This window comes from Hemicordylus capensis, chromosome 2, assembly GCF_027244095.1.
Source record: "Hemicordylus capensis ecotype Gifberg chromosome 2, rHemCap1.1.pri, whole genome shotgun sequence".
Classification (NCBI taxonomy): domain Eukaryota; kingdom Metazoa; phylum Chordata; class Lepidosauria; order Squamata; family Cordylidae; genus Hemicordylus; species Hemicordylus capensis.
The window spans coordinates 79,509,208-79,536,573 of NC_069658.1; the positions used below are offsets into that span (position 1 = coordinate 79,509,208).

General features: G+C 43.4%; 1 protein-coding gene across 8 annotated transcripts in view; it reads left to right on the forward strand.

Moving 5' to 3' along the window:
* Positions 1-27,366, forward strand: part of DMXL1 (Dmx like 1) — a 151,963-nt gene that overhangs the window by 24,651 nt on the left and 99,946 nt on the right. For 7 of the 8 annotated variants that reach the window (XM_053294358.1, XM_053294360.1, XM_053294359.1 and 4 more), the window contains exons 3-8: positions 4,579-4,656; positions 14,067-14,145; positions 21,081-21,207; positions 22,414-22,480; positions 24,059-24,234; positions 25,347-25,536. In XM_053294358.1, the coding sequence (XP_053150333.1) occupies positions 4,579-4,656; positions 14,067-14,145; positions 21,081-21,207; positions 22,414-22,480; positions 24,059-24,234; positions 25,347-25,536 (717 nt within the window). Of the gene's footprint in view, positions 1-2,209; positions 2,264-4,578; positions 4,657-14,066; positions 14,146-21,080; positions 21,208-22,413; positions 22,481-24,058; positions 24,235-25,346; positions 25,537-27,366 lie in introns of those variants that run through there. The other variant, XM_053294365.1, reaches the window with a different exon arrangement.

Consider the following 27,366-nt stretch of genomic DNA (forward strand, 5'->3'; position numbering starts at 1 on the left):
TCAAGTTGCATTGAAAACTGAGATGTTTTTAAATTATTACATAGAGAGTTTTCAATGTTTTCAGCCATCTCATCAATTCTTCTTTGGACTGTGTCATTACTCAAAGGAATTTTTTTGACAATTTCTGTTGGTGACTTGTGTAGCACAGTCTGTAATACCTCCTTTATGGCTGGTATAATAAGTTCTTCCCCAATAGTATGCGGTTTCCCTGATTTTGCAATAAGTAACGCTATATTGTAAGAAGCACGCAATCCATCGTTAACTTGTTTGGAAGCTGTTGAAAAGATAGTTTCCAATTTGGGCTGTTTTACAAACTTTTCTTTGAGTCCTTGAAAATAATGCAAATCTTTATTCTTTTTATCTGGATGGATTTTTATCAGATGTTCTTGGAGTCTAGAAGGCTTCATAGCTTCATTTGAGAAAACTTTTTGGCATATTATACACATTGGTAATGCATTATTTGAAGGAGACAGAATGAAACCATATTTCAAATAATCAACACTGTACTGCCTGCATTTTTTCTTTGCCTCAGACATGGTAATAACTGAAACAAGAAGCGTTGGAGCTCCGAGGGGCGGGAGCATTTAAAAAGTCGGCAGGCTCCCTCAACTAGTAAAACTAGTGACTGCCTTCCCCTGAAAAGTTTTGGCCAGCGGTGGGTGGGATAGCTGGAGGACTGAAGCCCAGGGCGGCAGCTGCCGCCCTGGGCTTCAGTCCTCCAGCGTCTCAGTGGAGTCTCAGTGGGCGGCAGAGGATTTAGCCGGCTCCCCTGCTGCTCCTGCGCAATGAGCCCCTCCCTTGGCTCATTGCGCAGGCACAGCAGGGGAGCCGGCTGAATCCTCTGCCGCCCACTGATTGGTTCCTGGCGCCCCCTAATTTTACATGGAGCTTCCAACGCCCCCTTGGATTGCTCCAACGCCTACTAGGGGGCGATACCGCCCACTTTGAGAACCATTGTTTTAGAGCTTCCATCTGCCAGGTCCTCCTCTACCTCACCACACTGAAGACGTCTAAGCTTTCCAATGTGTCTATCAAAGTACACCTAGCCGCACTTTCTTCCAGACACCCTGGGCGGGATGGCAAGACAGTTTTCTCCAATCCTACATGCAAGAGCTTCCTAAAGGGCCTCACTAACCTATATCCACCTATATGACAGCCGATAGAACAATGGAGTATCTCTCTGGTCCTCTGTACCTTAACTGGGCCACCTTTCAAGCCTCTGAGATTGGCTACTCTGAGCTTACGTTGCTGAAAACTGCCTTCTTGGTGGCTATTACCACTGCTCGAAGAGTGAGTGAGCTTACAGCTCTTAAGATGGATGTACCTTATGCCTGTTTCTACTGGATAAGGTGCTCCTGTGACCTGACATCATTTTTTTACCAAATATGGTGACAGATTTCCACATAAACCAGGACATTGTGCTACCCACTTTCTTTAACTCCCCAAGTACGCCTTTAGAAAAGGCTCTACATTCCTTGGACATGCGTAGAGAATGCACTTCTGTTTTATCTTTCAAAGACTAAGGCATTCAGAAAGTAAAAGAGGCTATTCGTATCCTACAAGGGGAAGACCATTGGGCAGGCCTTGTCCCGACAAAGACTCTCCCACTGGTTTGTACAAACCACCCTACTAGTCTACCCGGTCTACCATCGGCAGAAAGTACAGCCTCCTAAGTCCATCAAGGCACATTCGACTAGGGTTTATGGTGCATCTGCAGCTCACCTGTCAGGCATATCCTTTCAGGATATTTGTAAGGCTGCTACTTGGTCTTCTGAACAGCCTTTTGTAAGGCACTATGCTATTGACTTACGTTCTTCAGTGGAGGCAAATTTCGGGAGAAGTGTCCTCAAAAGGGTGTTGCAATAACTCTACTGCTCCCTCCTCCTTTACGGAGCTAACTAAACACCCATTCTAATGGATTCAACGGATTATGCCCCAGATAAACAGGTTGCTCACCTGTAACTGATTATCTGGTAGTGATCCGTTGACATCCATTAGTCCCTCCCGGACCTCCTCTCCGCAATAGTACTTACCTTTACATAGTAGAACATACCTACTGCATCAGATTTCTCTACTGCTTTGGCAGTCTCCAAGGAACTGAGATGCCTGCGCTTTCTCCCACCTTAAATAGCCACGTGGTCACATGGGGCGGGGTGCAGGCTCCAAAAAGGAGCTGTGGAACTCGACACCGAGAGGCTTCTGCGCAGGTGCAGAACTGATTCAAATGGATGTCAACAGATCACTACCAGATCATCAGTTACAGGTGAGCAACCTGTTTTGTGTGTGTGTGTGTGTGTTTGTGTGTATAAATAATATGTGCCTTTTCTATATAAACTTTATTAACAATATATATATTTCTCCAAAGAACATTTGACAACCAGGAGTGTCTAATCCTTCCTAAGCTTTATCCTACATTACTTGTAACTCTCTTTCCCATGCAAATCACTTTTTAACCACTTCTTAAATACTTGTGCCAAATAAATCAAACATACATAATAATGCACTTAACCTTTTCAATTTGAGGCTTCATGGATAAGGGTTTGTGTGGTTGGTGGTGGTTAATCTGCCCCTTATCCTACCACATGCAGTCAACAAACTGCCTCAAATGTCCGTTTTCTGAGAGTCATTGGTGATTTTGGAGAAGGAAAAACGACACACACACTCACAACTGAGTTTTAATAGGCTTTATTAAGGCTAATGATAACAAGTGTAGGTGATTAGGCATATAGGCTAGTAGTTATCAATTTCATTTTTCTATGATTGTAGTGCAGTGTTCAGTAACAGCTAAAAGCGTTCCTAAAATCATTTCCCCTTTTACCAAAATGCAGAGCTGCTAGCTAGGAACGAGTTTTGGCCTCACCAAGAAGCCGGCAGTCATGTTATCAGCTAAGCAAGCTGAGGAATTCAGGCTTATCTTGCTGCTACTTGGCAACAAGCCAAACAGTTTCCCCAACCTGGCAATTCAATCAGGGTTTACCCATTAATTTGGTCTAATAATTTCTATGACAGTTAACTCATACCAATAATAAGTGCAAGGCATCTTTGACTCTTAACAGAGAAAGCATTTCTTTCTAACCCTTCTACTAAATGCTGAATAGTTTAAAACAGTTTCCTTTCATTAGGAGCAAGTAGTTGATGGCCTTTTGCTATCTCCTGATAGTTCCAAAACAACCCAGAAGCTGTGTGGGCAGAGAGCAAAAAAGCTAAAGTACAGTTTTCAATTAGGGAGGGAGACCAGCGAGAGGAATGTCCATTAAAGCAGCTTAGGAAGGGGAAGAAGGATGGGGCAGAAGGAGGAGGGAGGAGACAGATGTTGTTTCCTGCCGCCTGGCAAATGATGGCTGTGGCAGGGACTTCGCTGGAGCTCAGGATAGGTAAGAGAGAAGAACCGGGGCCAGAAGGGAGAAGGGGGAGGGAAGCAGGTATATTAATCAGAAATAGTTGTGAAGGCATGGCTTGGGTAGTATTTACCAGTTCCTCATTGGCTGGAAAGATCTCCGCTGGCTACTCCGGTGGGAGGGTGACTTGGCTTTGAAGATGCAGGGAGAGGGCTACACGGCACTGTTCTCAATTAAAGCAGCGCCTAGCATTCCCCTTCTTCTCTTTAAAGGAGAGGGATTACATGGTGCCTCTTCCATGAAATAAGCCCATGCCTACCTTCTCCCCATGAATGGTTGTGTGCAGCCTTTTATACCTTTTTGTCACCTCTCAAAGTCAAAATAATCACCTTATCTCCTCCAGGGTGTCTCCAATTTGATAAACAAACTCCGGCCCTGTTCTCCAAGTCCCCCTCTCACCCTTCAGGCAAGGAGCCAATCGGGCTTGGCCTGGCTCTTTGATTAAATTCAAGATAGAGGCACTTTTTTATGTCCAGCTGGCCCTGGCTTGTAGCCATTTCAGATCTTTGTTGATGTTCTTCAGCCCAGAGAAATATGTTAGGAGGACAGAAAATGTTACATAAGCGAGAGCGGGAGTTTCAGTGTTATATGAATGTAATGTCCCCCATAGTATGGCGTAGGCTGTCTTATCTATACGTAGTTTCTTATAATTTCCTAAATCCGCTAAATATGATTACGCTTGACCTATGTCAAACTAGTTCTCATGATGGGTTTTAGCAAATTGACAAGCAGCCCAAGGCTTTAACAAGGCAGTCAACAGGCTTCAAGGCTGGGAGACTGAGGGAAAATTCCTCTTCTCTCTCAAACCTCAAGAATAGCATTTTTGTTCACTGTCTTGGCTTAGAGAAAAAAATCAAAGTCATAGTTCAGCTTCCTGCCAGAACGACAATCCAGACACGGCCTCAATCTAGCCTTTTGGCTTTTGGGGGTCTCAGAGAAGGCCCTGGTTCTAAAAAAAGGGGGTCCACCCACCTGTTCACATCAATTGTTACACAGATGTATGCAACCATCTTGAAAATAATTAGTCTTCTGCAGCTTTGAGATAACTTGAAAAGTTGTTTGTCCAAGATGGAGACTTCTGGGATGTGGAGGGACAAGCTTAAACAGTTGTGAAAGAAAGGCAGCAAAATAACATAGATTTTTAAAAAAACAACTAACTTGAAAATGCTATTTGTTCTAGATTGCTGCTTCTTATGGGAATGTGATTTGTATCTTTGAACCAGTTCAGAATCTAAAACAGAAGAACAATCATCATACTGTAAGTTATTCATCTTCCTTAATATATTCGCTACACAGTTGCATAGTAGCTTGTATTATTCCTTTCATTACTTTAGAGACACCCAGCCTAAGATTTGTGTGAACACCACCTTGCACAAGAGGAACAGTGTGGTGTGTACACGTGCGTGCGCTGGTTTTTCATATTCTTTTTCCATGGTATGGGGAGGGCATCCTACATGTGATGGGTTATCAAGCTCTGCATGCTCCGAGGTAGGATCCATCAAATTTCAGGTCAGTTATGGCTATCCAGGCAGCTGTCACTCCAACCCCAGTTCTGGTCCTGTCTCGCTCCACAGACAGTGCTTGGTTCAAGCTGCTGAATTATTTCAGTTTCAGACCATTTTCAGACTTCTACTGATTACCTTTTTACTACTTCTCAGGCCAGTTTTTCCCTTCCTGTTCTTCTGTGTGCAAGGGTGGGAAGGGAGTCGCCAATTTTTGCATTTTATAAATTATTTTCCTCAGTTCTGAGGATTGATCTCACTCAGAGCATGGAGGTTTCCCATATGGGGGATATGTTGAGGGGTTCCCTTTCGGAGGGCTCCCTCTTTGAAATGGCGCCAGTTCCCATGAATGAGGGGACTGCAGTCTTAAGCCTGGCAAGTACTCAAGAGAGAGTGGCTAATCAGAGACATACGTTTTGGGTGGTATAAAAATATGTTAAATAAATAATCCTAGCCTGGAGGTGACTCCCGTTACATCTGCCCTGCTGTCTAAAAAGGTGGAGAAGAAAACTAAACATATTAAGGATCAGGAAGGCATGATACGAAAAAAGAAACACAAGTGTGCCTCCAGTGGGGATCCGCTCAGTGAGAGGCTACAGCTTAAGGCAGTCCAGGCACAGCAACCAAATGCTTTCCCACCCGAAGTAACCGCCAATTCTCCATCGGCCATTTTGTTGGCTGCCTTGCCGATCAACGCTAATACGGCGCTGGAACACACCACACAGCCTGGCCAAATGCTGCCAGCTTTGGACCCCCCGAAGGGTCGGTTTGTATGTATTGACCCCCCCCCCGTGGGGTCCGCTTGGTTTGTCAGCAGCATGTGCCATCTTTGATCTCCCTCAGGGTCCGTTACTAGATATGGATGCAGCACAAGCTGCCCTGGGTCCTTTGCTTACTGGGACGGGGGCGTTTAGGTCCATTGACGCCCCCCCCCCCCGCTTATTCAAGGATCAACCAATCTAGTCACGTTTCCAGAAAATGAGTTTCTTTCCAATTTTGAGTTACACTGGTTGGGGGAATTTGTTAAAAAGCATTGCCTGGCCCTGGTATCTCCCTTATTTGGACAGTCTGGTCCTGCAGGGCAGGTGCTTCCTCCTCCCCCACCTGGTAGCTTGTCTGTTCCTGGGCCATTTATTGACACCTTACCAGCAACTAACACTCATGTGCCGATCTCTCTGCAAAATTCAGCCCCCCCCCCATAGAGCTAGACGTCCCTCCTATTCCTCCTCTCCTGACTCCGGCCAGGCGGGCTATACCACAGGCAGAGTGCCTCAGTTTTTAAAAATCTGTCAGGAGGCACCATCATAAAAGAAGGGCTGGTCCTTCCTCTTTTTCTGATGAGGGTCTCCGAGCACCTAAATATTCCGTCCCTATTTCTTCTGCTGCGCTAGGAGAGGTTTGGCCCAATGCCCCTTCTATTCCATTGTGGGGGCAGTAGCCTGTTCCTGTGGTGCCTGCTAGCTCTCTTCCTCCTCAGCTCCACTTGTTGCATTCAGTTCCTCTCTCTGCTGACACGCAGTCTTCAGAGTCTGAAAAGGAGGAGGGACAACTGTCTGCTGAACAGGCCCCAATAGAAGAACCTAACACCACCCACCTTTTCACTGTAGCAGAGTTTGAGGTATTACTGACCAAAGCTAAAAGGGCCATAAAGGACATCTCTCAAGAGACTGGTACTCCCTCAGTGCGCAGTTTGGATCAGGAGGTCTTCCCTTCCACTCGTGCTACAGCTGCCACTGTACCCTTCCAATCTCTATTCAATCAATCTCTATTCAATCTCTATTCAAAGATGTTATGTTTGCTGAATGGGGTGTGCCTGTGGCTACCAAACCCGCATTGGCCTTTCCCAAAAAACTGTTTACTCTGCCTACTGACATAATGTCTCTCTTAGCAAATTCCCATTGTAGATGCACCAGTGGCACAACTTGTGTCTGGCGTGCTCATGAACAAGGAGGGAGACAAATTTCTTAAGTCGCCAGAGCAGAAAAAGGCAGATCTGCTTCGTAAGGGACATGAGGCATCTGCCACAGTCACCAGGGCAGCTGCCATGAACTCTATTTTCGCCAGGGCCTCCATCCTGTGGATTAAAGAACTTGTGAAACTTGTACCACCAGAGAAGGTTAAGCTCTGTCAGGGCTTAAATAAGTTGGCCAGTGCACCTGCTTTCATTGACTGTATACAAGTCTGGACTATATACAGCACGCTTCCTGTGCCATGGCAGTGGGAGTGGCGGTCCGCAGGGGGTTATGGTTGAAAAATTGGTGTGTAGTTGCCAAGTCCAAGGTTACCCTTCTAGGGGGAAAGCTCTTTGGTGAATCCTTGGAACCAATTTTGGTGGAAACAAGGGATAAAAAGAAAGCCATGCCTGTGGGGCATGGAGAATCTCATAGGAGCTTCCGGGGGAATAACACCCTTCAGAGCTCCTTTCATCCCTACAGGAATTTCAATCAACCGGCCACTACTGGGTTCAGAGACAACTGCAGAGACAGATATAATTGTGGGGCATCTTTCAAACCTCTCTGGCCTTGGCCTTGGGGCAACAGGGGCAGGGGAGCAAACAGAAACTGAGCTGGAGCCTTCCCCAACGCGGGAGGTCAGCAAAACTGTAAGCAATGACATGGTACCAGTGGGAGGCAGGCTTTTGGGTTTTGCCGGGGCTGGGTGCACAGCACCACTGCCCAATGAGTGATACAGATGGTGACTCAGGGTTACACCATAGATCTCTTGACACCTCCCCCCATTTTCTTTTTCGTGACACCCACCTCCCTGAGTCAGGTCCAAAAGAAGCCTGATGGACCGGACTATTCAGCACCTGCTAGACATCCAGGCAATAGAGCCAGTTCCATTGAACAATCATGTGCAAGCATGTTTTCCTTGCTCTTTTTTAGTTCCAAAAAAAGGACGACTCCTGGCTTGCAGTTCTGGATCTGAAGCAACTGAACTGCTTTGTAAAGAAGCTCTCCTTTCGAATGGAGTCGTTGAGAACAATCAAGGCCGCTGTTCATCTGGGAAACTGTCTGTCATCCATTGATCTCTGAGGTGTATTTACACGCGCCAGTACACCCTGCTTCGCGATGGTACCTGAGGCTTGCTTACAACCAGAGGCAGTTACAGTACAGGGCTCTTCCCTTCGGGCTGTTCTCGGCACCTTGGGTCTTCATAAAGCTGATGGTGGCACTGATCGCACATATTCAACTGCAGGGGATTCGTGCCTACCCGTTTCTTGATGATCTGCTGGTTCACTCTCTTTCTTATCAGCAGGCGACCAGGGATATACCCCCAGATGGTCCAGATCACTGGGGAACACGGGATTGTTATCAACTGTACCAAAAGGCACCTGCAGCCATTGTGTCAACTCCCAACATCTAGGAGTTATATTCAACAAAATGGCCACCACGGTCTCTCTACCACTGGAATGACAAAGGAAGATTTTTGATTCCATCAGACCATGGATGTCCAGGAAATGAGGTTCCCTCATGTCTCTGGTGTAACTCATGGGGTTGATGATCAGCTGCCTGGAATGCACACCTTGGGCCAGGTGGCATTCCAGACCTCTACAATGGTTTTTCTTTCCTTACCAACTAGCCATCATGGAGAAAAGGCAAATAAAAGTCCGCCTGCCACACAAGGTCAGGGTCTCCTTCCTTTGGCGGCTGTCGCTGGCCTTAGGGAAAGGCCTGTCTCTGGACACACCCCAGAAGATTGTGGTGACTACGGACATCATTGCACATCATGCACAGGGGCTGTGGGATCAGGAGGACCTAAAAACCAATATCAATTGGTTCGAGCTGAAAGCCATTTGCCTGGCCTTTCTTCACTTCCAGTATCTATTGGTAGGAAGGCACGTTCTCATAAGGACAGACAATGTGACCGCCAAGGCTCACATAAACCATCAAGGGGGCACGAAACCACGGGCACTAATGAAGGAATCAAACTTACTTTTTTCCTTAGTGGAAGGTCACCTGAACTTGGTATCAGCGGAACATCAGAGCGGACTGGCGAACTTACAAGCGGACTGCCTGAGCTGCCAGTGGATAGACCCAGTGGAATGGTCTCTACACCCAGCAGTTTTCGAACAAATAATATGAAGGTGGGGTCTCTCGCAGTTGGACCTGTTTGCATCATAAACACCAAGCTGCAAAGGTTCTTCACCATATGAGTCACCAGGCAGAACAGGTGGAAGCCCTCACATCTCCTTGGCTGCCTCGCAGACCTTGGTTTTTGGACCTGCTGCTTCTTTCAATTCAACATGGTCTCTTCCTCTAAGAAGGGATCTTTTGTCGCAAGGGTCTCTTTTTCACCTGGACCGGGCCTGGCTACACCCTCACGCATGGAGGTTGAGCGTAAGACTTTAGAAGCCGAGGGATATTCATGATAGGTACAGGACACAATCCTGGCTTCAAGAAGGTCACCTACCTTGCACATCTATCAGTGTACCTGATCGGCTTTTTGTACCTGGGGATGAAAGCACAGCATTCTGCATCTTCAGCGGAGTTCCAGAGGTCCTAGGGTTCCTTCAGTTGGGCATTGAGAAGGGCCTTCGTCCAAGCACATTGAGACGACAGACAATTGGCATTGTCTTCTGTGCTGAATGAACATAGTTGTGCTAGGTTCATCCACCTTGCACCTTCATATGCAGCGTTTTCTGCAGGGAGCAAACAATTTGGTTCCTCCCCACATTCATAGGTTTTCCTCCTGAGACTTTAAAAAAAAAAGTTTTAAACGCCCTTACTAACGCTGCCTTTGAGCCCCTTTGTTCAGTTCACTTGAGAATTTTGTCTTTCAAGGTCCTGTTTTTGGTAGCCATCACGTTGGCATGGAGGGTGTCCGAGTTGGCTGCTCTATCGGTTCGCAACGAGTTGCATATTTTTCAAAAGGACTCGGTTGTATTAAAGGTGGACCCCACTTTTTTGCTCAAGGTTAATTTGATTTTCCATAGGAGCCAGATCTTGTATTGCCTTCTTTCTGTCCCAGCCCTACTCATCCTAAGGAGCGGGCTTGGCATACCTTAGATGTGCACAGAGCACTCAGAATGTACCTTAAACTGTCCAAGCGTTTTCGTAGGACCGATTCTCTTTTCGTATCCTTTCATCCCTCTTCCTTGGCAGCTAAGGTGTCCAAGGTTTCCCTGGGTTGATGGATTAGGGCGACCATAGCCTTAGCTTATAAATATCTCCATTTGACCATACCTCAAGGTATCACAGCCCATTCTACGAGAAGTGCTTGCACTTCTGCGGCTTTTTTAGCTTGTGTGCCTTTGGAGGAAATCTGTAAGGTGGCAACTTGGATGTCAGTGTCCCCCTTCGTTAGACATTACAAGATTCCGTTCTTTCATGCGGCTCAAGCAGCTATTGGATGGACAGTCTTGCAGAAGGTGGTCTAACCGCTTCCCCCACTTCTTAGTGTGGTTGGATACATCCCGTCACGTGTAGGATGCTTTCCCCATACCATGGAAAAAGAAACATTGATAGATATACTGTGAAGGGTTCTTTTTCAAGGTATGGGGAGGGCATCCACCCCAGCCACAGATGTTTAAAGAGAGGGCTCTCAGGGAGGTGGGGCAACTCCCAGGGTTTCAGTTTTTGCTATCACTTGTTTTTTCTTTACTTATGCTCTTTTACTTATAACTCCTTCTTCATGGGCGAGAATTTCTCTCCTTTTCCTTGTGCTTTTACTGTGCTCTACAGTCCTGGAACTGGGGTTGGAGTAACAGCTGACCTGAAATTTGATTGGTCCTGTCTTGGAGCATGCAGAGCTTGATAACCGGTCACGTGTAGGATGCCCTCCCCATACCTTGAAAAAGAACCCTTCACGGTAAGTCTATCAATGTTTCTTTCTCTGAAGCCTTCTGTGCTTCTTGAAAACATCCCCCATAGGGTTGGAGGACCTTTGGGGACTATTTTGTTGTTGCTGCAGAAATGGCAGGGGTGGATTGGTGATTGCATCTCCCCCGTATGCAAGTAGATGAGTGTTCTGCTCATACTAATCTTAGGCTGGATGCTGCCCACTACCAATTTTTGAAGACAGATACTGCCCTGAGACTTTCTGGAAGGGCGGTATAAACATTGAAATAAATAAATAAATAATTTGTTACATTTATATTCCACTTTTCTTCCACAGAACTAAGAGTGGTATAAATGAGGTTCTCAAATAGTCTCCTGTTGAAGCACTAAACAGATCTGGACCTACTTAAGTTCATGTGCCAAAATGATTGAGAAAAATAATTTACAATTCCGTTTACTGGATAAGTAAAAAGTGAAAGTGGAATGTTTTTGCTGAAGACAAAGTCTCCTCAATTGCAGTTATTTGTGGTTATGCTTAATTGATTTTTTAAACCTTTCATATGAAGAATGGCCCTTCAAGGTTGGGGGCAATGTCACCAAAGCAATGAGACTCTTTAGTCTTCCCAAAACAAGATCATCATGCAGCAACTGACACTCCTGACCCAACAGTAGCATAGTTTTCCAATCTATATACTAGCATCAAGCCACAATTATTGTGGTGCTACTTGAGTCTAGCATGCTTACACATGCTATGTGGATGATTAAGAGACAGAAGGGGTCTGAGTAGATTAGCTTGGAGCCTGTTCCCTTGACAACTCTTGCAGTCGGGTATGATCCGGTAACAAATTGTCATGGCTTGGTACATGGTTTCCCAAGGTGGTGCTTGCTGATTTCTTAGGCTGGGAAAAAGTAGCACTCCCCCCACTACACACCAATACAAGCACCTTAATCTTTGTGCTTGGAATTGGCAGGTATCAAAAGACCTGCCATTAGCTCCCCTGACCATGAGACTGAGCCAGAATTCATCTGAAGAACTACGGACTGTCTCAGTGAACAAAAGCTAGAGGGACTCAGGATGCTGGCACTACAGCTCACATATTTAGCCAGTAAGCTCTCAGGCTAGTAGAGGGATTTACTGCTGTCACAAGCTTATTAAGCAGTTGGATCTTGCAGCAGGGGTGACACCAGCCACTTAGTCCTGTTAGCTGGTAGAGAATCCTGTTTTCACCACTCTGCAAGGCTTCTCAGAACTGTGTATGCTTCCGGGACCATGTAGCCTTAAAGTAGCTGTGGAATTGCCACAGAGTCCTTCCACAAGCTAGTTCTAAACTCAGCCTGCCAAGAGATGCTGGGAGCAGGACAGAGGAATACTGAGTGTGTTTGTTTCCTCTTTCTGCCTTTTCTTGACAACTTTTTCTACTTCTCCCAGTGCAGTGGCTTAGATCAAGAGAAATGCAAAATCACAAAATGGGGCTTTCCTGCCCCTTCCTCTGTAAAGCAGCCCCAAATTTCCCAGAAAAAACTGATCCTGAGGGTAAGAAAATCCTCTCAAAAAGTGTAGGATATGATCCTAGATCTGTCAGTGACAGAAATAGTTTCTTAACTCCTTAAATGAGTGTAAGTGCTTTTCCACTCATGCAAGGGTACCCCTGGATCCATCCTTGTAAGTTCCTGATAATGCTCATTCTTGGAGGGTGTATGGCTTTTTTGTCATACATGCTCCATTACACTCTCTAGAAATTGGAGAGTGGAATGGAGCGTGTGTGAGAAAAAAAGTCTCCACCTATTTCTGCCATTTTGCATTGTGCACGTGTACACACAGACAGAGCCAAGTTCATAATGTCAAGTTTTGACTGATCTTCAAACTACATATTATTGAAAAGTCTTGAGGTTGCCATACAGACTTGACTAATGTTCTTCTGAAGCATGTGGATTGCAGACAGTGCTTTAGGAAGAAGATTATCTCTTGGTCCAATCTAGTAACATTGCATTCTTGCGTAATATTGAATTAGCAAACTGAGCACATGAGCCAGTAATTTTGCATGTAAAGTCATAATGACTCCATGTCATTGCATAATAATCATGCCTACTGTGTGTTACATATAAATAGTGTTTCCAAATAAATTATGATATAGATGTGAATGGTGCCAATTTGAATTCTAAGAAAAAGGGTAATATGGAAGTCATGACATTTTATCAGTAATCACAGGAGAACTTAGAGAACAGTTTTTAATGATAGACAATTCCTAGTCTACCTCTGAGAGATGGAGGTCACAGATCTGAAGCTAAATTCACAATGCTGTGAGAAGCTTCCTCAGAAATGTTGAGCAACCTTTAGGAAACAGATGCTATAGTAGAATTTTTTCAAAGTAGGATTTTATATTATAGTAGGTTTTATAGTAGAATCCTTCATTTAAGAGGATTTCAGCTGGTTTCTAATCCAGAGCAGACCTCTGGCTGAGTACTGCTGATTAGGGATGTGATCATGTGCATGAACCCATTCGGAGGTCCTTTTATGGGCTTCCAAGGCAGTTTGAATGTCTGGCAGTTCAGCTGGCTCAGAGGTGGGGAGGATATTTTTAGTGCCACCTCAGGCCAGAAGTGGCTGGTGCACACGAGAGTTTGTGAGCAGCTGCCGGACTAGTGACGAGGACAGGGAGAAAATGACCACCAGGATGAGGTGGCGGCGGGCCGGCTGCCGGGATGAGAAAGCAGGTAGGAGGAGGGGCTGGGTCGGCTTGGAAGCCGGCCAGAAACTGCAGGCAGGTGGGGGGAAAGCAGGCCAAGTGGGCCAGCAGAGGCACAGATGCTCTGCATCTGGCCCAGCTAGTATATTATATTATTGCGCTTATTGTTTTTGTTGTTTCAATCATTAAGCAGGAATGATTGATCAAGGCTTTGACTTTGATTCTATATTTAACTACAAAGTTTAACCAAGCTTCCCAGAGAGTGTACATGGGGTGGAGCCTAGTTTCCAATGAAGCAGCAGCTTCAGTTTGGTGTTCTGAAACGTATCTGCTGATTTAGGAAGTTTAACCACTAACAATTTAGCTTCACTCTGATTCAGATGCTATCATTAATACATTTCATGCAGAATATTACAGAACTGTTTTGCTTGCAGTGCAAAAACTTGACATCACGTGAATAAGTTGGGTAGCTTCCAAACTAATCTTGCATGAGTATTACACTGGCATTAAACTTGTATAATTGCTTCAGAACATGAATTCAGTATTAAGATCTACTATCAAGCATTCTTCACTAGATGCATGGGAATACTTCCATGTAACTAAGAATATTGTTAAATTACAAACTTTTAATCTGCAAGTGTTCCAACTAAATGTAATTTTTCAGAATGATTTCATAATACATTTGTGTTTTGATTTTAGGAGTTGCATTATCAGTGGCAGAAGTCAGGTCAAATTTCACTGGAGCATGTAGTCCATAACTTAACATGGGACCCTATGGGTAAGTGTAGAAATAACTAAATATTTTCCTTTCATCCAGTTCTTGGTTTAAGCATGTCTCTTTGTATTACTACTCTATCTTCTTATAGGGCAGTTCTAATTTTCTTCTTCTTCATAATTTCAATCATCTGTATTTTGGTAGTCCATCCTTTTGGAAACATCTTGTTAAGTAAACTCTTTTGGTGACCTGAAAAGGCAGTTAAGGTAGATTTGGCTGGCTGTGTTGATGTTGTCAGTATGGTTGGTGGGTGGAGACAGGCTGATCTCCTTTTAAGCATCAAGCAATAGTGGTAGTATTCTACTGTCTGGATTAGCTGTTGTGTCTTTGCCAATTGATTTCTCAGTGAAGTTCATATGTTTCAATTAGACTAAAACAAGGTCACTACTCATCTTAAAGAACTATTCCTGTTACAGGACTCCAGTTGCATAGACGAGTTATGCAGCGGATGCTTATTGATGAGTGATTCTTGTAGGCCATCTTTAAGTTCCAGGCATATTTGTACAGAGCCTGATCTAGATAGTCGTTCCAGACGTTCATAACAGTGGGTTCTGCACCTGCACGGATCAACTTCGGTTGGAATTAGTTAGCTCCTCGAGATGCCTATAACCGCCAGCTACACGTGATTGCAGTACCCTCTCATGGCAGGTACTGGATAACAACTCTAAACTCTTATTGCTTTAAACTCCTTAACTACAACTGGCAACAGACCTAGACAACTCTTTTGGATACCCCCTTGGTTTTGGCGATATCTCTGATTCTTCCTTTGACCACAGCACGTACAACTATTCTACTTTCATTTTCCCATTCAGAACTAGATGACACAGTATTGTAAAAACAAAACAAAAAAACCCCACACCCCTAAAATCTCTTCTTGATAGTCTCTTAGACCATATTGGCAGGAAAAGGGGATCTACACAGGATAAAGCGACCTTTAAAAGGTGCCACAATTGTCACGGAAAACTCCTCTCAACAGATGGCCATGACCTTGGTTTGTTGTGTTTGGAACAAGCCCATAACACATCTAATTGCTCTGTCTATGCAACCTTCAGTAAGAAGACGATTAAGAATCGTGCGGCACACCTGAAGGTCTCCTTAATGGAAGAGGCTCTTCTTCCCAAAAAGATCTCCTTGTCATTAGGACCTGTACCCATAATGCAGTCTAAAGTCCCAGCTGCAACAACAAAGGCCAAGACATTGATCTCCTTGGTGTCGACCGCTACAACGTTGAGCAGCAGCTCTCGATTTAAAAAACCAGGAGGCCTGCTACGTAGTCCAAAGAGAAAATGCAAGGCTACAATGCTGGAACCGCCGACTAAAAAGCACAAATGGCAACTTAAAGGGCACCATAGCCATGAGGCTAGTCATACCCCTTTGCCCATGGGCCTTCAAACCTACGGAACTCCTTGACATTGATCGATTTCTTGATCACCGGCTCTAACACTGCATCAGTCACCATCTACGCCACTTTCTTAAATACTACTGACTGCTCTACTTCAAACAAGCTCAACTTCGAAGCAGGCAGAGGTTATACCCACCCCAACGACATCAACATCAAAAGCGACAACATCGAGCCTGTAAAAGACAACAGAAGAATTGCTTAATCCTATGAGAGCAGTCGTCTCAGACACCACACTCAACGCTGAGATCGATGTCCAACCAGACCATGACATCCACTGCTTCATCGTCAAAGACTATATGGGGTATCTCCAGGCACTCGCATACAAATACTTGGACAGTCCTCAACAAGACTTGCCCGCTTGCTACAATCAGGAAAGTACACACTCAACAGGTGCCTTTCCAGGGTTTCAGGACACTGAGGTCCAGCCAACCTTGATACCGAGAAACCCATCCATCTCAGCAAGGGAAACACCAGTAAGCGGCCTCTTGCCCCATGGGGGATGGGGTGATTCCTACACTATCACCTGAGAAGAGTACTCTCTTTTCACACAGTGGATGAGGGAGAAGTATCATCAACACACAGCTCAACAACAGAGAGAATCCACAGTGCAGACATTACATATTGAAGAAGTACAAAAGGAATCTGCTGTACAAACCAGGAAAACAACAATGTACAGTATCGCTCCAAGCCAGCTTTCCACCCAGACCAGCGTTGCTTCCACGGTAAACACTTCACCAAGCAGCCACACAGACAATCCAGGTTCAGTCTTCCACCCCTGGGACATCTACCACTGTGGGTGATTCACCTGTTGCCTCTTCAAATGATGATGATGATGGTGGTGGTGACACAGATAGTTATGCGTCGGAATTGACGGAGCCTGACGCAGAAGAACCCATTCTTCCTGATCCCAAGCTCTGATGTAGTAGTAGTAGTAGTTGTTGTTGTTACTACATTTATATCCCGTTTTTCCTCCAAAGAGCCCAGAGCGGTGTACTACATACTTGAGTTTCTCTTTCACAACAACCCTGTGAATTAGGTTAGGTTGAGAGAGAAGTGACTGGCCCAGAGTCACCCAGCTAGTTTCATGGCTGAATGGGGATTTGAACTTGGGTCTCCCCGGTCCTAGTCCAGCGCTCTAACCACTACACCACGCTGGCTCTCCCTTCAACCTCACCCAATGAGATGAAGGGTTATCACCAACAAGTTGCAGAAATGGTGCAAGTCTTGGGATTAGACCTAAAACATAAAACCACAGAATTAATGATCCTGTTTATAATATGATACAGCCACAGGATTGCAACCTGTCTACATTCCTATGCTACCATATATTTCCAGGGCTGCCAAGTCAGCTTGGGAGATAATCCAAACCTCTATGCCCACCTCCAGACGCCTGGAAGCACTATATTATATAGAGGAGGAGGACAATGAATACCTCATACACCACCCCACACCTAATTCCTTGGTGGTTGATTGCGCCACAACTTCTAAAAGGGGCTGCCAGCATACTACACCAGCAGACAAAGGCCGTAAACAGAATGTGCTAGGCAGATGCACTTACTCTATGGCTTGCCTTTCTATAAAGATTGCACATTATATTGCCTGTTAGGTCAGGTATACTCATTCCCTATGCGAGAACCTATATGATTTGCATGCTTCTCTTGAACCTGCAGACTTTGTTAAGAAGTTTGAAACCACCTTTGCTAGAACAATGGCAGCAACTGGCAGACGCCAAACATTTGGCAAAATCAGTATCGCGGACATTGACTTTGTCCATTGTATTGAGAAGGCACGCTTGGTTGAGATCTATGGGCCTGCAACAAGATATGAAAGACTGCATCGAGTCACTTCCTTTTGAAGGAAAAGGACTATTCTCTGATAAAACCGAGACAGTGAAACAGTGGAAAAAATCAAAGATAACCACTTGCTCATTTACAACACCAAAATACACTAACACCAGGTTCCAATCTTACCAGTAGTATCAATGGAAACAAACCTTCTACCGCCAGTCCAACCGCAAGGAGTACAGGTGACCTTACCAACATTATAATAGGAAACCTTTCTACTCCAGAAACAAGCCAAACCAGCCAGGACGTAATAAGGCTGCACAACAAACCAAGCAGCATCTTTGATCTGGGCCAGAGCCCACCTGCATATACATCAACAGCCAAAAACAATCACTGAACACCTGCATGAGGAAAAACATCTCCTTGATGCCAGCCTGAATAGCCATCAAACTGGTGAGCTACGCTTAAGCGTGGCACCATATAACATCAGACCGGTGGGTCTTGCGCATAATCACAACAGGTTATGCGGTAGAATTCAAGGAAGACCCACCGTTCAAGGGTGTGATGTTCACTTCTGAAATACCAATACTGCAGGAGGAAGTGCAACAGTTGTTGATAAAAGAAGCCATTTCTCTAGTGCAATGGGCTCACAGCCAGATGGGATTTTACTCCTGCTACTTTCAGATCCCCAAATGGGATAGGGGCATGCAACCCATAATGAACTTGTGGTGGCTGAACCAATACATTGAGGTACAAAAATTCTGCATGACAACGTTGCAAGCCATCCTTCCGCTACTCCAGGAGGAGCAATGGATTGCACCACGCAACCTAAAGGATACCTATTTCCATGTTGGCATACAGGAAAGCCATTGCAAGTATCTCCGCTTTACGATGGGGTCGGAGATCTATCAGTACATGTTACCCTTCGGACTTGTTACCACTCCAAGGGTATTCATGAAGTGTGTGTCTGTCATAGTAGCCTATCTGAGGATACAGGGTCTGTCAGTATACCCCTACCTGGACTACTGGTTCCTTACGGCCAGGACGGAACAGCTTCTAGCCCACATAGATGTAGTGACATCACTCTTGGGAGATTTGGGAATCCAAATCAATTGGAAAAAGTCATTCCTGAAACTATCAACTTGCCTACAATACATCGGGGTACAGCTGGTGGCATATCTTCCGCCACCAGCCGTGGCGGATGGCATATCTTCCGGAAGAGCGCTTCAAGCACATACAAGCCCTCATCAACTTGTTTCATACGACTCCATTACAAAAAGCAAGGAACATACAAGTTCTATTAGGCCTCATGTCCTCCTGCACCACAACTGTCTTATGCGAGACTAAGGATGTACATATTACAACTATGGTTTCTTCGTGCATTCCGCCCAAGGGCCAAACCACAGTCCAGAAGGATCCTACTCCCAGAAAATGTGCTATTCTCCTTACATTGGTAGATGAAGAAAGTGCACCTACTGAAAGGGGTACCCTTCAAAATGCTACAGCCTACCTTGACAGTGACTTCGGATGCCTCCATGAGAGGGTGGGGAGCCCACCTTGGAGAACAGAGAGCACAAGGCCTTTGGCCTCCAAAAGAAGCTCATCTCTACATCAACTTCCTGGAACTCCTAGCGGTATACAAAGCCCTTCAAACATTTCAGAACCACACAGGGGGCTGCGTCATCCAACTACAAATGGACAACACTACGGCCATTGCTTATGTGAACAAACAAGGAGGAATGGTATCCAGGTCATTGTGCAACTTCAGCCTCCAGCTCTGGAACTGGTGAATCCCTTTAAAAATCCATCTAGTCGCCATGCACATCAAAGGGGCCCTAAACTGCCTAGCAGATTCACTAAGCAGAGACCTGGTGCTACAACAACACGAGTGGGAGCTAAATCCAACGACCCTGAAACAGCTGTTTGCATCATTGGGAACAGCGGAAGTAGACGTATTCACAACTGCCCACAACAGGAAATGCAACCAATATTGCTCAAGGATGGGAAAGGGAACGCTGTCTAAGGGTGATGCCTTTCAATATCAGTGGACAGGGTATATTCTGTGCTTATCCGCCGATACCCCTACTGGCCAGGGTGATTGCCAAGATGCTACAAGATCAGATGCAGGCCATTGTAGTTGTGCCAAGACAACCGTGGTACACACAACTACTCAGACTATCCAAGGGAAGTATACAGAAGACTCCCTCGGTGGCCAGATCAGATCTCTCAGGACCACGGCCGCATCCTGCACCCAAACTCATCGGTATTGAATCTCACCACATGGAGGGTAGGTTTCTGAAGAAAATTCTCCTCAACACCCAGAAAGCATCCACCAGGCTCAACTACAGAGCAAAATGGCACAGATTCTGTGCACACGCAGCCTCTTGGGGATTCGTACCCAGGCAAGTGAGCTTGAAAGCTGTACTCCTCTACCTCACCAGCTTGAAGAGAGACAGCCTAGCCAATGTCTCTATAAAAATACATATGGCAGCAATTTTGGCACGCCATCGCTGCTGGGATGGCAAAACAGTGTTCTCTCACCCCGTATGTAAGGACTTCCTCAAGGGTATTAATATCCTTTATCCACCTGTTGGACCACCAACGGAAAAATGGAGTCTGACTCTAGTTCTCACAGTGCTGATAAAAGCACCTTTTGAACCAATGGCATCATCAGCATTGAAGTTGGTGACTCTCAAAACAATTTTCCTGATGGCTATAACCACAGCAAAACGAGTTTGTGAACTCCGGGTGCTCCGGATAGATGAGCCCTACATAAAATTCTACCCCGACCGAGTCGACATGCGTTTACACCCGGACTTCAGGCCTAAGATTGTTTCAGACTTCCACTTGAACGCGGATATTGTATTGCCTACCTTTTACCACAACCCGTCACCATTGGACTGTGCAATGCATTCACTGGATGTCCATAGGGCACTGCTGTATCTCAAAGCGACACGTCACATTCAGAAAACAAGACATCTGTTCATATGTGAGAAAAGCAAACACAAAGGTCTCTCTCAAACTCGACATAAACTCTCCTTTTGGCTGGTAGAGCTTATTAAGATGGCTTATGACCACCAACGTTACTCCACCAGCTTCTATACATGCTCATTTCACTAGAGCGTATGCCACTTCTGCAGCACATTTTGCGGGCATCAGATTTAAAGACATTTGCAGTGCTGCTACCTGGGTGTCTCATCACTCCTTCATCAAACATTACGCCTTAGACCTGTGTGCAGTGGCAGAATTTGGACGGGCAGTCCTTAAGAGAGTTTTACCATAGCTTGCAACACCCAGCACCTACTGGGTAGCTTGTAATTCACGCACTGTTATGAATGTCTTGAACCACTATCCAGATAAACAGGTTCCTTAACTGTAACAGATGATCTGATAATGGTTCCATATATTCATAAAACCCGCCCGTCCGTCCCCACTTTATAACAAGCTACAAGAAGGACATTATGCTACGGGAGTACATACGGTTGCCAGTCTAACACACAGTTACCAGGATAACTTGTTGGCCCTCAAGAAACTGAATAAAGGGATGCCTATCGACCACTAAAGGGTACTGCAGTCACGTGCAGCTGGTGGTTATAGGCGTCTGGAGGAGCTATCTAATTGCAACTGAAGCTGATCTGCGCAGGTGCAGAACCCACTGTTAATGAATGTATGGAACCACTACCAGATCATCTGTTACAGGTAAGCAATCTGTTTATTTGTTAGACTAACTTGTATCCATTTTCAAAATCTAGGCTCTCGTCTTTTGATTGGTTCCAGTTGTCTGCAGCTTTGGTCCAATGTAAACTTTGAAAACTCATTGGAAGATGTGAATCCTGAAAAAACAGATTCTCGAGACTGGAGAATTGTTTGGCAGTGCAAGTAAGAAATATTAAGTATAGCATTATTGTGTAGCTAATGTAAGGTGTTGACACTAGGGAAGTGCACGAACAGGTTCGTGCACTCCTGGGAGCTGGGGAGAGGCCTTTAAGAGGCAGGGAGGGTGCCTTTACTTCCCTATCACTTTCCCCCTGCTGGTGCTGTGCCCCAAACCACTGATGTGAGGCTTCAGCATACCTCCCAGCAGCCCCAGTCAGCGTCATACCGGAAGTGGTCGATGCACATGTGTGTATTATGTGGATGATACAGAAAGTACTTGCTCTAGTACATCCTTCCAGTTCTTCATAGAAATATATATGATTCTGATTTTTCTTCTTTAAAAAAAATCCAGAAGAGGAAAAACCAGAATCATATGTATGCTGCATTGCACACCGACCCAACACTGGCAGTAACACAAAAGGAAGCCCTGTGTTCTCTCTGGGCCACTCCTTTGCCATTAAATGGCTGGATTAATGCCTAACATTCTCTAAGACACATGCACTCGTGCCTGCCAAGAGGGGGAAAGTGCAAGTGCTGGGCTTCAGTAAAGCTTTAGAAGTTTCTTGTATTCAGACTTCTGGGTACTCATTTCCACATATGACTGTAACAGCAATAGTAGCATTCCAATATGTTTTTCAGAATACGTTTTATGTCAAGTAGAAAAAATGTATTTATGTATAGAAGAAGAATTTATTTCCCTTGAGGCTATAAGATGATTTTTTTAAAAAAGTATTTTCCTCCTAAAAGTTCTCAGATACGTTCCATCTCTATAATATGGAGTCCATCTATACATGAATGTATAGCATCCTAAGATAAAGACAGTATAAGTGCTAGAGCTTAAAACTAAATGAAGTTTCAGCAGATTTTTCTCAACACTGAAATAATATGCAGTCAAATGTATGCTATAAGTTGAGATCCAAATCAAATGATATGCATCACTCAAGTCTAGCCATGGGATATCTCATGTTGTAACTTTAGTTTCATGGGTCAGCATCCTAAATGAATCTGCTGATCTTTTGAAACGTCAGCCTTAGAATGCACATAACTGGCATCAATTGTTTTGTGTTAAATCATCTGCAGCAAGTAGAATAACTGAATTTCAAAGTATCTATTTTCTAGCTCTGTTAATATTTAATCCTTGCCTAGTTTTTATTAACTTTTGAGGTATCAAGTAATGTTTAACATGATGCTCTCTTTTAAACTTTACAGTACTGCTTCCCAAGTTCACCTAATGAAATTTTCACCTGACGGAGAATTTTTTGCTACTGCAGGGAAGGTAATTTATTTTGATAGTTTTGAAAGAGATACTTCTGTAAACCATCCCCTGTCCCATGGGACTGTAGTTAGGGGTGGGAGTGGGACCTAGAAAAGGGTATTGTGACAGTGATTTATGAGGATGGTTTATAGCAAGTCTGCCAAAGCTTTCATTTGGTCATGTTAGGGAACTTCCATAAGATGGTTCAGACAAGCTCAGAATTGTGCAGCTCCCATGTGCTTGGAGTTTCCCTGAGCGCTCTCCCATGGCCTATGTCAGAGACTTCACATCTCCCTGGACTCTTGTACAACTTCATCTGAGCTGGGATTAGTATCCACAGTTTGGACAAAACTAGAACATATTTGAGTGGTGTGGTCACATAGTTCACAACAATCAACCAGACTCAGCGTTAAACACATGCACCTATGAATCAGCCTGATCAGTTGACGGTGTGTTCTAGACTCCCATTTTTATATTCTGAGCCAGAGAAGATCTGGGGAAAATGATGCTGGCTTTGTAATGCATCGTTGCCTTAGAATCCCCTACTAAGGATCCTCCATGTACAACAGACTTTTTGTCCATCTGATGTTTACAATTTTAAAATGTACTTCTGTACTCCTTTCTAGAGAGAATGGTTTTTTATGGAATCTTTCTGGCCACAATGCAGAACTTTTTTTTTTTTTTTAAGATAGCTGCTATGGTTGGAGCCCCATTAAAGGAAGTTGTTGAACTGTAATTGATGTAAGAAATATATTGCCTTACCTATTTTGGATGCCATCCTGTTTGCAGATGGAGTTATAATATGCTGCTTTTTGCTGTAGAAGTTTGTAGGGTGCAGCCATTTAAAATAGGAATGTGAGGCAGTAATTAAGAGTAGCAAAAGTAAAATGTTAATGGTTGAGTTCTTGGACTACTATAAATAGCCTTCTGTTGTACAGATCGAGAACAATGATCCCTGAATATGATTTTATATTCAGGTATAAGTTGCAAGTGACTAAATTTAACTCTGGTGGTGGCTATTTGTTTCTTCTCAAGATACTATCACCAAGTGAGATTTTACCCCACCCTCTCCCAAATTGTTTTGTTCCTTGCAGTGATCTCTAAATGGAGAGGGATGCCCTAGGAGAATGCATGAGAGTCAGACCAAACCAGTCCTCCTAAGTCTTCTTGCATGGGCAGAGAACTCAAGAGAGGAGGACTTTTCACTGCTTTCTGGGCTTTGGGGAAAGGCAAAAGCAGCATGAATCACTTTTTTTTTTGCTGCCTCCAGCTTTCTCCCCATGCCCATCATGAAGTAGCTTTGAGGAAGGGCTCTGTCAGTGATAACTGAAAATAATAGATGGCTACTATGTGCAGCCAAAAATTGCAGACCTGATCAGGAAGAATGAAAAACAGAAATTGTGGCCAGTTTGCACTTTTTTTTTTTTTAGGATAAACTATCATTGCTAGGTAACTTCATTCTCAAATCTTACATGGTGAGTTCTACAAAAGTGGTAAAAATGTTGAGTAGCCACTTTGAGACTGAGTTGAAGAATGAGTTCTAAGTAGCAACTATGGGAAGTCACATCAGTATATACCAATATTATTTGTCTTTGCCAGGATGATTGTCTTGTAAAGGTGTGGTATAACACTGATAGTTGGAAATCAGCAATTGTACCTCAAGTTTCAACACCAGAAACCACAACACAGGAAGTGGGTTTCTCCTTTATTTACTTGGTTCATCCTCGGGCTGTTAATGGATTTTCCTGGCGAAAAACAAGTAAATACATGCCACGGTGAGAATGCTTAATGTTTGACAATATTCAGTTTCTAATACTTTACTGTTTGTCACAACTTGATTTCATTAGCCATGGTGAGTTGTTAATTTTTGGGCTAAGTCTAAGCAGGCCTTCATTTCTAAATGGTAGTAATATTGAAATTGATAATGTGTTAAATGGCATCTGTTGAATTGAGAACTATATAACTGAAGGAAATATTGAATGCATCATGTTGAGTGAGGGATGTTTTCTGAAGCCACAAGATTTGCTTCTTTAAAATACCCCAAGTAGCATGTGAAATCTCTGCTACAGAGTATGTTGATTTAATCAAAACAACCCACCCATTGCAGGCTGAAGGTTTGTCATGTGATAATCTGTCAACACTGAAATCTGCTGTGATAATTGGTACAAGATTTAATAATTTTTTGAGCTATGTGGCTGCTGATGAAAAGCAAACAGTGTTGCCAGTAACACATTGTGCCATCTTTTAACTCTCTGCTCTTGCCACCAACATCGAGTAATGGCATTACATGTGGATGACTTCAGGATGTCCGCCACTTTATACGTTGCACTCATGGTTCTAGGAAACATTTATACCTGTAGTATTTAGAAGCCAGGGTAAAACCCAAGCCTACTGTGGCTTAAATTGTCATGAAATGCACAATTTGGTAGATACCTGTTAAGAAATTGGTAGTGTGCCTGTTTTAGTGTTTGATCAAAACACCTGACTGATATGTAGACTAATTATGTGTGCATGGAAGAAATTTTTACATATGCAGTGGGGGAACAGCACTTTTTGCAGCCTGCTGTACCTCCCCAAAATAGATCCCTGACATATATTTTGTATGTCATAGAGAACTGGCAAAATGCCCCATCCTGCATTGCACATACATAATTTTTCTCCTTGCATGCATCAATTCTAGTTGTCAGCCCCTAGTTCAATACAGTGTCATTTCCTGGCATGAATCCCCTTATGCATTTGTAGATTTAGCATCTATAAAACCAATGACTTCATTGTAGAAAAAGTGTAGAAAACATAGATTATAGGTAAATGTAGAGATTAGGAATTGCTGGTTTTTTTGAAATTTAGTTTGCTTTTTTAACTAAGCTATTTTTATTTTTATTTTTAGTGGTGCTGTATGCAATGTATTGCTGACATGCTGCAAAGATAATATATGCCGTCTCTGGGCAGAGACATTGTTGCCCAACGATAGTCTGCTCTATGGAAGTGGGTACAGCCACGGGCCCGAGTCGGTAAAGTTAACTAATAACTTTAAGAGGAATGCTTCTAGTAAGGAAAGCGTGAAAAATGCTTTAGAGGTGAGAAGATATAATCTAACTACCTGACTCTGACTAAGCTTACCAAATGTGTATAGTCTGTGTTCAAGTTGATATTCAGGCTGACTTTTATTGTCTGAGTGTCAAAAAAAATAATAATGAACCTAACTCTGAGCAGGATCCAGATGAGTATTGTATTAGTGTAATGTTGTTTAACTAGTGTAAGAACACTGCTGATGGATGTCCTGTGTTGTAGTAGAATAGTTATTCTACTACAGAAGACATTGCACTACTTCTAGCACAACATGGGCACTGGTTAACGGTTGCTTGAATAATAATAATAATAATAATAATAATAATAATAATAATAATAATAATAATAATAATAATAATAATAATAATAATAAAAACCAGCAACAACATTGACAATAAAATTCAGTCATCCTAGGTCCTTGGGAAGGACTCGATGTCTGGATAAAACAAACCAGTCAATAACACCTGTCTGACTGTGTAAACAAGAGATAATAATAATAATATAATATAAAATAATAATAATAATAAAGTAAAGAAGCAGATGAAACAGTGGACCACCTAATCAGCTGTTGTAAAAAGATCACACAGACTGACTACAAACAAAGGCATGACAAGTTAGCAGGGATGATACACTGGAACATCTGCAAAAAATACAAGCTACCTGTAGCCAAAAATTGGTGGGACCATAAAATTGAAAAAGTTGTAGAAAATGAAGATGCAAAAATATTATGGGACTTCCAACTACAGACAAACATCTGCCACACAATACACCAGATATAACTGTAGTTGGGAAGAAAGAAAAACAAGTTAAAATAATCGACATAGCAATACCAGGGAATAGCAGAATAGAAGAAAAAGAACTAGAAAAAATCACCAAATACAAAGATCTACAAATTGAAATTGAAAGGCTGTGGCAGAAAAAGACCAAAATAATCCCAGTGGTAATTGGCACCCTGGGTGCAGTTCCAAAAGACCTTGAAGAGCACCTCAACAGCATAGGGGCCACAGAAATCACCATCAGCCAATTACAAAAAGCAGCTTTACTGGGAACAGCCTATATTTTGCGATGATATCTATCTATAACAACAGCAACAACGTTGACAATAAAATTCAGCCATCCCAGGTCCTTGGAAAGGACTCAATGTCTGGATAAAACAAACCAGTCAATAACACCTGTCTGACTGTGTAAGTAAATAAATAAATAAATGATAATAATAATTATTATTAATCTTCGTTAGCTGCCTCTTGACAAATTGTTCTCTGTGTGGCTCACAACACAGCATTAAAATATCAAATATAAACACATAACTCATTAGATCTCAAAAGGGGGGATACAAAATACAATACAAAGCAATGTAAAAACTGTTTAAAAAATCAGTTTTAAAAATCAAAATTTTAAAGGCCTGAATGAACAAAAATGTTTTACCTGGCATCTAAAATAATGATGAAGCCAGGCAAACCTCACTGGGGAAGCTATTCCATAAACGGGGTGGAACAACTGAAAAGGCCCTCTCCCTAGTAGCCACCAATCCAGAATTCATTGCATAATTTCGTATAGGTTCTGGAAAATCTCTTACAAGATTGCAGAGTACTGCAAACCAATTAGAGGCACTATTTTCTTACAATATGCAAACAGACATTCGTCTGGATTCTGCCCATTATTAACATAATGTTTGCTTAGATGACTACTGTGAACCAAGACGTAAAACATATCTGCGTAAATGATTATTTCTATTTAAGATGCTGTACTGATGCAACTATTTTTTAAAGCAATGAAAAAAGAATGTTTCATGTAAAAATTCTAGAGAAACTATGGAGTGCAAAATGTATTTTCTTCAT